The sequence below is a fragment of the Biomphalaria glabrata genome, chromosome 9 (assembly GCF_947242115.1).
Source record: "Biomphalaria glabrata chromosome 9, xgBioGlab47.1, whole genome shotgun sequence".
NCBI classification, from domain to species: Eukaryota; Metazoa; Mollusca; class Gastropoda; family Planorbidae; genus Biomphalaria; species Biomphalaria glabrata.
Window position 1 is genome coordinate 15,080,326 of NC_074719.1, and position 13,889 is coordinate 15,094,214.

Sequence of the window (13,889 nt, forward strand, 5' to 3'; positions counted from 1 at the left end):
AGGATATGTTTTAATGGCTTCTTATAGCTTTTTAATTTTTTTTTATGATATTGTTGAAAAATTGATTAAAACTAAATTTATTTTAAAACATATGTAACACAAATAGACTTTTTTTTCTGTTAGTGATGAAATATTATTTCAAAATTGTCTTGTTATGTAGCTTATGAGGACATATAGAAAACCATCAGTGGTTGGACGCTACAATGACTTCATAGGTAATATAGAATAAAGAACAAATCTATTCACTATTCACATTGTGAGTTATGATACACAAGAAAAGTTTAGCCCGCAATTTCATTTCTATTTGAATCTAATTATACAACTGTAAATAAAATACAAACCCATGCCGAAAATAAGCGCATCTTTCAACAGTTTTGTGAAAGAAATGATGAAAAAGATGTTAGACTCTTGTTGTAAACTGAAGTTCGCTGGATTTTGAAAGGGGGTTGTTAATTGTTATGGCTCGTTTTTTTAAGCTCTTAAATAATTATTTTGTTTTTGAGAAACGGGAAGATTCAATGGATGGCGATGACTTAAAGCAGGCTAAAAAAAATTGTTTTACATGGTAGGCATCTAACACAAATGAATGAAACGAACCTCCGACTGCTAGGAAAGAGATTGACTTTTATTGATAATATCATTTTCTCTTTTATCAAGATATTAAATTATTTTAAAGAGTTTTACAATCTCACATAATTTGTTTGTTGACAAATGAATTACTGCCCATTGACACCGATATCTATGCAATTCACATAGCAATTCTCTATGAAGAAATTAAGATTCACTTCTAAAAATTAAACATATTGTTATAAACTTGGTGGTGGCACAGAGAGGAGTAGTGGTGTGTGTGTAGTCAGCCGACGCAAATCGCCCCAGGCCAGCGCTAGACGAGCGGTCAACCGTGACGAGTTACGCCTGTCAGCCGGGTCGAGTGTAAACAGGACGGTTCGGGAAGGATCGCCATCGTGAACAAAGCTCAGGAGCGTCACGAGAGTTATAGTCATCTGACCACCTAGAAACGTCGAGCGGCGTTCTGTCCGGTTCGAGAAGGCCAGTAGGGACCCTATATAAGAGCGGAGGTGTCGCAGTCAAGACGGTTCACGGCAGGGGTTCAGAGCCCGGTTCACTACAGTCCGGTCGGCTACAGCACAGTTCAGCGGTGTCGTTCTGTACGGAGCATTACGACGGTTCAGTGCGGAGTACTATCAAGTACAGTTGAGACGAACGGCGTCTTGATCTTGGTCTGCGATCGAGTCCGACACAACGAGCCTAGTGTGTGAAGTCAGTCCTGAACTGTTGAACCCAGTGCAAGCCCGGAACGAGACGAAGAGGCCAGTGCAAGAGTCGATACGGCGGAACGGCTATTAACAAGAGAGACATTTGTACAGTGTACGTGTTGCCAATTGTACAGTATTGGCTGTTACTTATTCAACTATTAAAGTGTTACGTTACTTTGGAGCCCTGAGTTGTCAAGTTCTTTAAGTTGGTGGTGTATGGTGCAGTTTGCAGAGAACCTGGATAGTGAGATTCGTAACAACTGGTGTCAGAAGTGGGATCGGATCGGAATCGGATTGGATCGGATCTACTATGGCTCGTCTGAAACTGCTGTACGAACTTGAATTTAGAGAACTGAAGGAAGAACTCCGTGATCGAGATCTGAAAACGAGCGGAAATAAAGAAACCTTACAAGCACGCCTCCGAGAATGTATAGTTGAAGAAAAGGAAGATCCAGACACGTATCTGTTTAAAGTCGCACCAACTTTAAGAGAGTTCTTGCACCAACAGCTAGATGACTGGAAGGAAGAGTTGCGGGCTATGAATACGACATGGAAGAAGTCCAACGAAGAGACCTGTACCAAGCTTGAAAAAATGTATACCTCAGTGAAGGAAGTGACGAGCCCCGTGGTGAAAACGATGGACGTGGTGGAAGAAACCCTGTACGACCAAAGAGACTTGAAAGATAAAAGAGCTGCGCCATCGTTAAACAATGAACTACTAGCCACCCAAAGCTTTGAAGAAATATGCAGTGACAACGGCAATGCTGATGAATGTGGTGCTGCCTGTCAATCTGAAAACAGGGAGTACAGACCTGTGGAGCCGAAAGAGACAGATGAAGAGACAATGGAAGCTGCCCATAGTTCGAACGAAGCTTGTGATGCAGCTGTACCTGATATGAGCACCTCAAACAGCAAGACATATCAAGTGAATGTTAGCTCCGCGTCCAAGCATTTTGCTGAGGAACGTTTGCAAGTTGCAAGTGGCGTACAAAGGTGGGGCCCTACTGACGCTTGCCCAGATTCTAAGACCAGCGAGAGAAGCCCTGATGGTGACCATAAGAACCCAATGAAATCTGACGAAGCTGTTGAGGGACATTTGCAAGCTAAGAGATACCAGCCAGGTCCGTACCCAACAGCCGTTGGTCCAGCTGCCAAGACTGGAGAGGAAAGTCCTGATGGTGGTAAAGAGAATCCAAGGCAGTCTGACGTTGACATTGATGGACATTTGAAAGACGAAAGTAATCGACAAGGTCTGAAACCAACAAGTGATTGGCCCGATACTGAGACGAGAGAGAGAGGTCCTGATGGTGGTGAAGAAAGCCGAATGGAGCCTGAAGCCGAAGACGAGGGACCTTTGCACGAGGAGTGTTACCAACCTGCCCCACGAGCATGCCCTCCAGACAAGGCTGAAGATGATGACATATCCCACAATTCCCTGTCCTGTGGATTTGAAGCCCATCCCAGTCCTTCTTCGCAAAGCCCTATGAAGTCATCTCTTTGGCCAACGATCTTGGTATCCCCAGCCCTTACATCCTATACCTTTCCATGTGCCAAACGGCTGCCCTCAATACCGAACGACAAGAGAGCGACGCGACCACGACATCACTGCAGTCACATGAAGACCAACTGGCGAGAAGAAGAAGGCTACTTTTGTTGAATGCAAGATGGATGACGATGGAACCTCGATATCACTGCAGCCACATGAAGACCAACTGGCGAGAAGAAGAAGAAGGCGACTTTTGCTGAGTGCAATATGGATGACCATGCGATCACGAGGTCGATACAACCAGATGAAGGCTAACTGGAGGAAAAGAAGAAAACGTTTTCTGAACTCAACGTGGATGGCGATGAAAGCACGACGGCGAAGCAACCAGGTTAAGGCCAACTGGAGGAAGAGAAGGAAGCGACCATTGCTGACTGCAACATGGATGGCTCCATCAAGCTCAAGAGGCAAGCCAACTGCCACTGATCGACCCCCGCCTGCAGCGATGAAACTTTACAGCCAATGTCATGATGTTGATTCTGTCCGGGACGGACAGATCTAAGGAGGGGGCAGTGTTATAAACTTGGTGGTGGCACAGAGAGGGGTAGTGGTGTGTGTGTAGTCAGCCGACGCAAATCGCCCCAGGCCAGCGCTAGACGAGCGGTCAACTGTGACGAGTTACGCCTGTCAGCCGGGTCGAGTGTCAACAGGACGGTTCGGGAAGGATCGCCATCGTGAACAAAGCTCAGGAGCGTCACGAGAGTTGTAGTCATCTGACCACCTAGAAACGTCGAGCGGCGTTCTGTCCGGTTCGAGAAGGCCAGTAGGGATCCTACATAAGAGCGGAGGTGTCGCAGTCAAGACGGTTCACGGCAGGGGTTCAGAGCCCGGTTCACTACAGTCCGGTCGGCTACAGCACAGTTCAGCGGTGTGGTTCTGTACGGAGCATTACGACGGTTCAGTGCGGAGTACTATCAAGTACAGTTGAGACGAACGGCGTCTTGATCTTGGTCTGCGATCGAGTCCGACACAACGAGCCTAGTGTGTGAAGTCAGTCCTGAACTGTTGAACCCAGTGCAAGCCCGGAACGAGACGGAGAGGCCAGTGGAAGAGTCGATACGGCGGAACGGCTATTAACAAGAGAGATATTTGTACAGTGTACGTGTTGCCAATTGTACAGTATTGGCTGTTACTTATTCAACTATTAAAGTGTTACGTTACTTTGGAGCCCTGAGTTGTCAAGTTCTTTAAGTTGGTGGTATATGGTGCAGTTTGCAGAGAGCCTGGATAGTGAGATTCGTAACAATATATATATATAAATGACAATTATTAAACATCTGTTACTGATGTTCAAATTGAGTTGCATGAAAAAATAGATTTACAAAACTATGTCTTCAGTAAAAAGAATGTAAACATAGGAGGCACACTGTGGCGTAGCTAGGGTGGGGGAAATTTAAAAATCCCCCGGGCCCCCATTTAAGGAAGGGGGCCAAATATTAAGCAAAATGCAGCGGCCCCCAAAGATGTCAAGCCCCCTAGCCCCAAACGATGAAAATTCTTTGTTACGCCCCTGGAGGCACAACAGAGATGTGGCTGCATTTAAATGTTTCAGTAAAATTCCAAAACTGTGGTCGAAATTGGAATGATGTTTTAACTTTTCAGTAAACATACATGGTAAACCTAGATTTAGTGCCTAACAAAGTTAATGAATAAGCAAAGAAATAGACTGGATGTAGCCACTAGAAGAGACCTTCGCCTTACTTTGGCAAATTTAAAGCTTAAAATTTCTAATATTGTCAGATTGCATGCAACACAAGGTATCCATTAGCTTGATTTCTGTTTGTAGTGAATTCAGCAATAATAATATTTATATTAAAAAATAAAACTAAATTTACTATTGAACCTAAAAACAGTAGGCCCTAATATTCAAAAAATTAAACGGAGACTATTCTTAGGATTTGAAAGAAAGTCTTTACAATTTTTGTGTGTAATCACTGCAAATTATTTGATATAATTTTTGTATAATGATAATATTGGCTGTTTTTGCCTTTAATTCCAAAGATTACGGCTGAGTCCAGTGTTTTACATAACTACGCAAACCCAACTGCGACCTACATATTTTCCCGAATTTTATGCAGACAAAGCCGTTGTATGCTGGTGTTCTATTTAAGTTTTCTTTCCGTCTTTTGCGCCTGTCTTCAAAAATGGCTTTTCTTTGAGTTTCAAATGTTTGTAAGAGCTCTCCAACTGTTTCTCTCAGAGGCTTTCTGCTATCTGCTGCCAGAGAATGCTGCCAGGTACTTTCCTCTATGCCAGTGAGAGCGAAATGGCGCCTGAATAAATCTTTATGGCGCTCACGGGTGTGACGAACCGTTTTAGCTCACTCGAGGTATCACTCAGGTCTAAGCATTTAATTAATTTATTTACTCGCTATTAATCATCAATTTTATTAATTTAGCCAATCAAGCGCTAAAAACACAGCCACCACCGCTCCAATCCAACCCCACCCCTTTGGCATCGATGTCACATTTTACTATCCCCACTTTGACACGTGTCACACTAGACTCTTGACTAGATTACACTCCCTCCATCTATCGTGGCAACCATCCGTTGACCCCCCCCCTTTTCCGGGAGCGGCTGGTCACTACAAAGTACCCTTTCAACTTAACGCCTCGGGCAACGCTGTTCGTCTAGCACTAGCCATTATCAAGGTATAATCTCCCTTGATTTTGGCCGAGCTCCGATAATCTCCCCTTCATAATTCACCTGACCACCTGGGCTGATTTCCTGGACTTTCAACTCGCGCCTTCGCGCAATGTCTATCTCCCGGAAACTCTCGTCACGGTCAAGCGTGGACCCCCTTTGTCAAAGACGTCAAATAGTCTAGACCACCTTTGCACCTATCTCCCGCCACTCACCCCCCCCCTTCTATCCACGTGTATATGGACAGACTTCATCGTCCGATCTCATTCACGCTGGAGAGCCCACAGGGAGCACATCTAACTCTTGCTTGAGCTCTAGACTATTTTCATTCCCTTATTTCACTTTGGATTGGTGGTATGTAACTTTGTAAAGTGCTTGAGAACCATTTTACTTAGTAATGTATATATATATTTGTGCATTTATTACTACATTATTTGTGTACATATTTGTGCATTCTTATCATGGATAATGTAAGTAGATTACTGTATACTTATATTTTATATCATGACTTTGTGGCTAAATGTTCAAGCCATCTGGACTAGATTCTATTAACAATTCTTACCAGATGTATTTAGCTCTTTAACTATTATTAATTTAACTCGGATATATTAGCGCTCGGCACGAGCCCTCAATGTATTATCATTGATTAATTCCTTGGCAGGGAATTATCAAGACACTTATGTAAACATGTCTTATTACTGAGTATGTATTTACTTATGCTCTGTTTACTTATGTGAGAGCATGGGCGAGTATCAGACGTTGATCTCCCCTTCCCCTTTCATCTCATTTATCTTAGTAATGCATGTACTTGCTATTCACCGTGATTGGTGAGCGTCACTTATATAACTTATCATATATCACTTGTTACTGTTTGTTATTTCCCTTTATTGGAGTCCCCATTATTATTGTTATCTCCCTTGATGGGACACTATATTCATTTGTTAGGTCCCTTTGATAATTATGAAACTAGCTTATAGTTTCTATACATCAGTCTGAAGATGTCCTTCACGGAAAGGCATCTACCTCCCAGTGTTATCATTATGGCTAAACCAACGCATACATCATATCGTTGCAGCTTTTATCTATAGGCTAAATCCGCCTGAAATCTTAGCAACCTAAAGCTGATAGCAGATTTTCTGGCACCAGATCTGTAGACATCAGACCTACTCATCCTTCAAGAGTCCAAGTAACAACGCTAGCCACAGACTCGTCACTGGCTTAACTGATTGGTAGACGCAGCTTAGCTCTGCAACCATACAAGTTGGACTGCACACGGAGCCTGGATCCACTACGCCAGCCCACCAGCAGACAGCATCAGTATCAGCCACACCAGTCTCACCAGTGCAGCACCGGACCAAAAGCTAAGCAACCAGCCTAATGACACTCAGGCCACTTGGTTCTAATATCTGATGATGATAGTCCTATATATGTAAATAAGCTAGATCCCATACTAGCAACTGTACAGCATTTCACCTTTCATTATCTTATTTTGTATAATAAACTGTACATAAGTTTACATCTAAATATAGTATTTGTTGCCTGCATTATAACGCTGTGCTTGTAGTTTATATGTGCAAGTAAGGATTCTCAAACCATAAAAATCCCCTAGACACCCAAAACGGCCAAATCTTAATCCGACTTGTCACAACGGAGGAGGGGGCACCTCTGTAACTCAGTCCTCCTCAAAGCTCGTCAGTCATAGGCCAAGGAGTTCACAACAATCGCCTTTGGCATGCTGTCGTCTTTCAAGCGGGATAAGTGACAGCATAAAAATTAATAAATAGATGATATTTTGTTCAAATTTGCCTTCTCACGCTTCTTTATAAGTGTTTTTCTTAGAGAGGGGGCGCTTGCGGATTTTTTTAAAGAAATAATTCGAAAAAGGGGGCGGTAGGCCAAAAAAGGTTGAAGACCACTGGTCTAGACTCTAGATCTAGATCTAGATCCCTATGTCTAACTCAAGATCTACTTTATTCTTTAACATTTGAACATACAAAATTAAGTCTATTCATTTAAAATTTTAATCAAATATATATAGGCCTACAAGCAAATGTTTTATTTGAAACAATGGATTTAAGTCGATTAGGTAGATCTATTTTGACAGCACAATTCATACTATTTTTACATTTACGCATTCGCTTTACTTATAACATTATTATTTCGTTTAATTGTTTACAAACCACTCTCAGTGACTCATAGACAGTTATACGCAAACAAAATTTTTTTTTTAATATTTTTTTTTGTTCTAATTATTTATTTAAAAAATTATAAAATTGTCAATTTCCTTCTTACCCTTAAAAGTTTTTTCAGAAAATAAAGTTTCTTGTAATATATGTCTAATATATATATATAGGCCCTATTAGTGTTTTTCTTAGAGAGGGGGCGCTTGCGGATTTTTTTAAAGAAATAATTCGAAAAAGGGGGCGGTAGGCCGAAAAAGGTTGAAGACCACTGGTCTAGACTCTAGATCTAGATCTAGATCTATGTCTAACTCAAGATCTACTTTATTCTTTAACACTTGAACATACAAAATTAAGTCTATTCATTTAAAATTTTAATCAAATATATATAGGCCTACAAGCAAATGTTTTATTTGAAACAATGGATTTAAGTCGATTAGGTAGATCTATTTTGACAGCACAATTCACACTATTTTTACATTTACGCATTCGCTTTACTTATAACATTATTATTTCGTTTAATTGTTTACAAACCACTCTCAGTGACTCATAGACAGTTATACGCAAACAAAATACACGCGTGCCGCGGGTAAAATATGTCTAGTATATATATTTATTTATTTATTTTTGGCCCCACCCCCCAAAAAAAAAATCCTGGCTACGCCCATGATATATATATATTTATTTTTTTTTTGGATAGTGATGAAACATTATTTCAAAACAATGATAAAATGTAGGTCCAGAATCTTTATTTGGTTTAATGTGCGCTAATAGTTTCTGGATCCCCTTGTTGTGTACTTCTCCTATGTTGTCTACTTGGTTCAAATTAAGTCATTTGTTTTTGTCTCCAGGGGCTGATAATGCTGATGCAAATTATTTATTTATGAAATTAGCTATAGTTTAAAAATATTGAAATGCAAACAAAGAGATTTAAAACTTAACAAGGTTACAAAAGACAGTTTGTGTGGAAACACAAACTCAAAATCGGCCCCCGAAGTAAAATGTTTTACATAATTCGGATAATCCTTCAGAGTTGAAGATAGTTTACTTCCTAGTCCAAACCTCCCGCAGGACGACGGGGGATGGGAGCAGGCAGGGTTTGAACCTTTGATCGTCGATAAATCCAAACGACAGTCCAGCGCGCAAACCGCACAACCAGTGGTCCACCCAGGTAGGCTTCAATATTTTCAGAAAGAACATCCGAATGAAATTATATCAAAGACAAATGAGAGATAAGAATGGAGAAAGAAGGTTAACAGATCTTGTGTAGTGCCCCAACCGTCCCGCAGATCATGGGATACGTGAAAGTGAATGTAAAGTTAGATGTGAACCTGGCCTAACTAGTTTGTGGTCTATAGGGCAGATGATGTAAAGTTCATCTGTCGTTGTGGCCTACGGTTAACGAGGGTGTCATGTAGCCAGCACAACGACCAACCGCCTTTGCTTTTCCCCAACTAATGTCAGGTACCCATTAGAGCTGGGTAGACTCAGAAGTTGAAAATCCCAGTCTTCAACAGGATTCGAACCCGGGACCCTCGGTTCGAACTAAATAAGTTAATTTCTTTGAAAAGGGTCAATCTCATTTTCGAATTCTCAAAAAAAAAAAAAATTTCCGCTATATACAAAAATGTTCACGGAAACGATGTTTATAAGATTACTATTCGTCTTAAATTAGGTGTAACATATAATGCATACTAATTAGCTTTTTCTTATAAAAAACTGCTTGCATAATTGATTTTTAAAAATTAGAATTTTCGCTTTCAGGAAAAAAAAAAAGTAGCCGTTGCATCAGAACTTTGAATGGTCTAAAATATTGTGAAGTCGGATTTTCAATATCTCTTCTAGTTTACGAGATCTAAACGGGACGGACGGACAGACGGACAGACATTTCGCACAAAACTAATAGCGTCTTTTCCCCTTTCGGGGGCCGCTAAAAATGTATCTTTAAAAACCCTATATTAGTTAAATGTGCAAACTAAAAATATATTTCCCATTGGCGTAGCCGGGGGAGGTTGGGGTTCAACCCCCCCCCCCCGAAATGAAATCCCCCCGGGGGGGGGAGACGGACTTTAGTGACTGATTTTTTGCTTTAATTTTGTTTATTTTAGGTGAGATTTTAATGCTAAACCATCACTTGCCCCAGCGCAGCCAAAGTGGTTTTAATTTTAAAACCCCTACCAGGGGGTTTTGAGTTTAAAACCCCCTTCCAAGGGATTTTGCAGTTAAATCCCCCTCTTCGATAAAACAAAACAAAAAAATGCAAACGACTATTCCCCGAATTCCAAGAATACAGTTAAGGAAGATTTTGATTTTAAAGATTTTAAAACCCCTCCAAAATTTACGATAACCCCCTCTTCAATATGAAAAAAAAAAGCAAATTATGCACTCAAAATGTTATGAGCATAGCCATAGGGGTTTTAAGTTTAAAACCCCTTTACAGGGGGTTTTTGAGTTTAAAACCCCTCCCGGGGGTTTTGAATTTAAAACCCCCTACCAGGGTGTTTTGAGTTTAAAACCCCCTACCAGGGGTTTTGGCAGTTAAATCCCGCTCTTCTATAAAACAAAACCAAAAAAAAAAATGCAAACGACAATCTCCAAACACCAAGATCACAGTTAAGGAAGATTTTGATTTTAAAACCCCTCCAAAATTTACGATAAACCCCTCTTCAATATGAAAAAAAAAGCAAATTATGCACTCAAAATGTTATAAGCGTAGCTAAATGGGTTTTGACTCAGTTATAAGTTTGAACTCCCCTCCAGTGGAGTTTGAAGCTAAAAAATACATCTTCAATTTAAAAAAAAAGCAAATTACACACTCTAAAATCTATGAGCGTAGCCAAAGGGGTTTTGAGTTTAAACCCCCCGCCACCGGGATTTGAAGCTAAAATATACATCTTCAATGTAAAAAAAAAAAAAAGCACTCAAAATGCTATGAGCGTTGCCAAAAGAGTTTAAGAGTTTTTGAGTTTAAATCCCTCTTCAAAAGGGTTTGATGCTAAAAAAATACCTCTTCAATATAAAAAAAGCAAATTAAACACTAAAATTATTTGAGCGTAGCCAAGCCAATGGGGGGGGGGGTGAGTTAAAACTCCTATCCTCCAGATGGTTTTGAGTTTAAAATCCCCCTACAGAGCATTTTGAGGGGGAAAACCTCTATCTTCAATATTATTCTAAAACTACAGTTACCAAATTCTATGATCGTAGCTAAATATGGGTTTTGAATTTAAAAAAAAACAACAAAGTAAGTCCTGAGATGTTTTAGTTTAAAACCCCAACAGATGATTTTGACGATAAACATTCCCTTTTCGAAAAAAAAACTAAAGCAAACTACAGTCACTTAATTCCACGAGCGTTTTTAAGAGAGGTTACACATTTCTACCAGTGGCGGGGCTCCATTAATCAGTGAATAGTCATCTGCCGAAATTGAAAAACACTAAATGTGGCTCAACAAAGATGGCTAAGACAGATATTAGAAGTCAGTTATAGAGATCGGGTCTAAATCAAGGAAAACCTATGCCGAACTGGAAGTTGACCCCTTAGTAAGATTGTGACAGAGCGTCACATGAGGTTTGCGGGACATGTTCTCCGACAAAATAAATTCCGCATAATAAGAAATGGGATGACATCCTAGTACAACTTGACGCCACACATTCATGGAGGTCCTCAGAACAGGTGGGAAGAGGCTTCAGACATTACCAGAGACAGATTTTTATGGAAACAGCTTGACGGCAAATGCGCCGAACGGCGCGGGAGGGTCTAAGTCAGTAAGAATAGCACATTAGGTTTTTGAAATAAAACTTTTTAATAGCATTAAAATGCACTGTATATACCTCATAATATGCATTTTGTTGCCATTCAATACCAGAAATAGCGCTCTTGGCGGCGGGGCTTTGCCCCGCGCTGGGGGGGGGGGGGGGAGCTCCTTGCGCTACCCCAGACCCCTTGCTGGGGGTCAACAATTTTTCCACTAACTACAGGAAGAACCTATTCTAGGGCACAATAAACGTGTTCTGAAAGAATGAAGGGTCAGAATGTAATAAAGATTATGTACACACACACACATACATACGTACAAATATTTTGTTATCGCGGGGGGCGGGGGGGGGGGGGGCTGGTGAGGAGATAAAATCCTCCCTTAACCCCCCCCCCCCCCCCGAAAAAAATCCTGGCTACACCCATGATATTTCCACATTTCAAAATCTTTGTAAAGCAGTTTAGTTTATTTCACCACGGACTTTACAGTAAGTTTGTATTTATTTATATATCATCTAATTATAATTTAGCGTCCAAAGATTAACGTAATTGCTATATCAATTATGAAATGAGAAAATTGTCTTGACCACGTATATACGTATAACTCCCGTTCTGATGCTGAATTGAAGCAAGAGTTCATTAATAAACTTCGATTCTAATACCTTCTAATAACCATTCCAGATAGGAGCTTCCATTCTTAGGTCAAAAGAAGACGGTTGAACTTCTGACCCCTTACGTATTAGTCCTAAGCTCTTCCATTAAAGATATGCCTTCATCCTAAAGGGGAAGCGTGGTAAGTGCGCTTGAGCTTGTCTTGGCTACCTAAGAAGAGGGCTCGAGGTTCGACACCCGACTCGAGCACAGTTGTGTTTACTGAGCGCCAAAAGGCTCCAAGATACTTCCCCCCCCCCCCATCTGGTCCATGCTATATGAAAGTAGCGCTGTGTAAAAGCTATAAAAATAGTTTTGTCGAGACTTGAACAAAACTTCTACGTCTAGTGTTTTTGACTTGTACCCCAGATTTTTCATCTTTCTCCTGCTCTTTTTCTTCTCATCTATTACTCCTCCATTTCTATTCTCATTCTTCTCTCTCATCCACTTTCTTCTCTCATTCTCCTTTGTTCTCATTCCCTCTCTTCTCTCTTTCAAATTTCTCATCTCTCTCTCTCTCTCTCTCTATCTCTCTCTCCACAGTAATTTTGTTCCTTCCTTTTCCTTCGCTCTCTTTCCTTTTTCTCTCTCTACAATCTCTCTCTCCCCACTTCCCATTCTTCTATCTCTTTTCTGCTCTTCTCTCTCTCTCTCTCTTTCTCTGCACTCTCTCCTTCCCCGACAGTTTTCTAATCGTCTCTGTCTTTACGACGATCCACTTGAGTTTTGTTCAAAAGCGTACCTAAAATGGACTGTTAAAACATTTCCCTAGCGTCTATTGAATTGAGACTTGCGGCCCGAATGAAAAGTTGTCCACCTAATACCTGATCAACGGAACACGATCTAAGCCCACCCGCTGATGAAGCTCCTCCTCCTTATGAAATATTAATACTGGCGTCCTTTTTATAATTGAGCAGTCTAGCGCATGCTAGTTTTTTTTTGTTTTTTTTTCAAAACGATCGTCTTCTACGGATGATTAGTGAAGCGTAGAGTGTCTGCATTTGTCAAAAGTAACGCAGTTTGTCCTGACGTTTTCATCAGTAACACATTCCCGCCTTTTTTGTTTTCGTGTTGAAATCTAAAACATTTTTAAACATATATCTAGACTTAAATCGTAGTTAATACAGTTTTGGGCTTAGTCTCACTTGGTTCAGATCAATATTCGATAGAAATCGATTTGTTGTTTGGATTATACGTTATTTCATAGATCATCTTTAATTAGCATTTAATCAAGGTAAGAGTATATTTGTTGTTTCTAGGCGTCGTAATGAATTAGGGGACAAGCTACTCTTTAGAAAGTGTTTTAGTGATAGATTGATTATAACAAACAAACAAAAGTTACAAAATCTATGAAGGTCACATCTGGAGATGGAGTTTTTCAATGGCGGTGGTCTGTCAATGGTTGTAGCTCCTACCTGCTCGACCGGTATTGTATCCAGCCAATAGAATGTTCAAAGAACATGTAAAGAGACACAGATCTACGTGCCTTCCTCGCTATGGTTTGTGTGTCGGTCTTTTTGGAACACAATTGTATGACCAGCAATACTTAAATACAGACGAGACTCTTTTTAAGTGAAAAATTACAGGATTTTGTCTATATTCATGGACGTTTGATCCTTTAGTTTTATTTTGAGTCAACACATGTTTGATTAAGTAAAAATACGAAATTAGATGTGCGAAAATACACATGAAAGCTTCAGTTTGTGTAAGTATATCATGATATTAATTGAAAGGTAACAACTGCAGTGACATTAGTCACAAGTCTCTATACCAATCTACTCCTTGTGTATTGTGTATTACCTTCTCAAATAAAACTGCTATATATAAAGATATAACAATTAC

The 13,889-nt window shown here is 40.3% G+C and overlaps 1 protein-coding gene across 1 annotated transcript in view; it reads left to right on the forward strand.

Annotated features, from left to right (window-relative positions):
• Positions 1-2,121: 2,121 nt before the first annotated feature.
• LOC129928187 (uncharacterized) overlaps positions 2,122-13,889 on the forward strand; it is a 32,857-nt gene continuing 21,089 nt past the window's right edge. The window contains exon 1 of the mRNA XM_056041254.1: positions 2,122-2,398. Within this exon, the coding sequence (XP_055897229.1) occupies positions 2,122-2,398 (277 nt within the window). The remainder of the gene's footprint in view (positions 2,399-13,889) is intronic.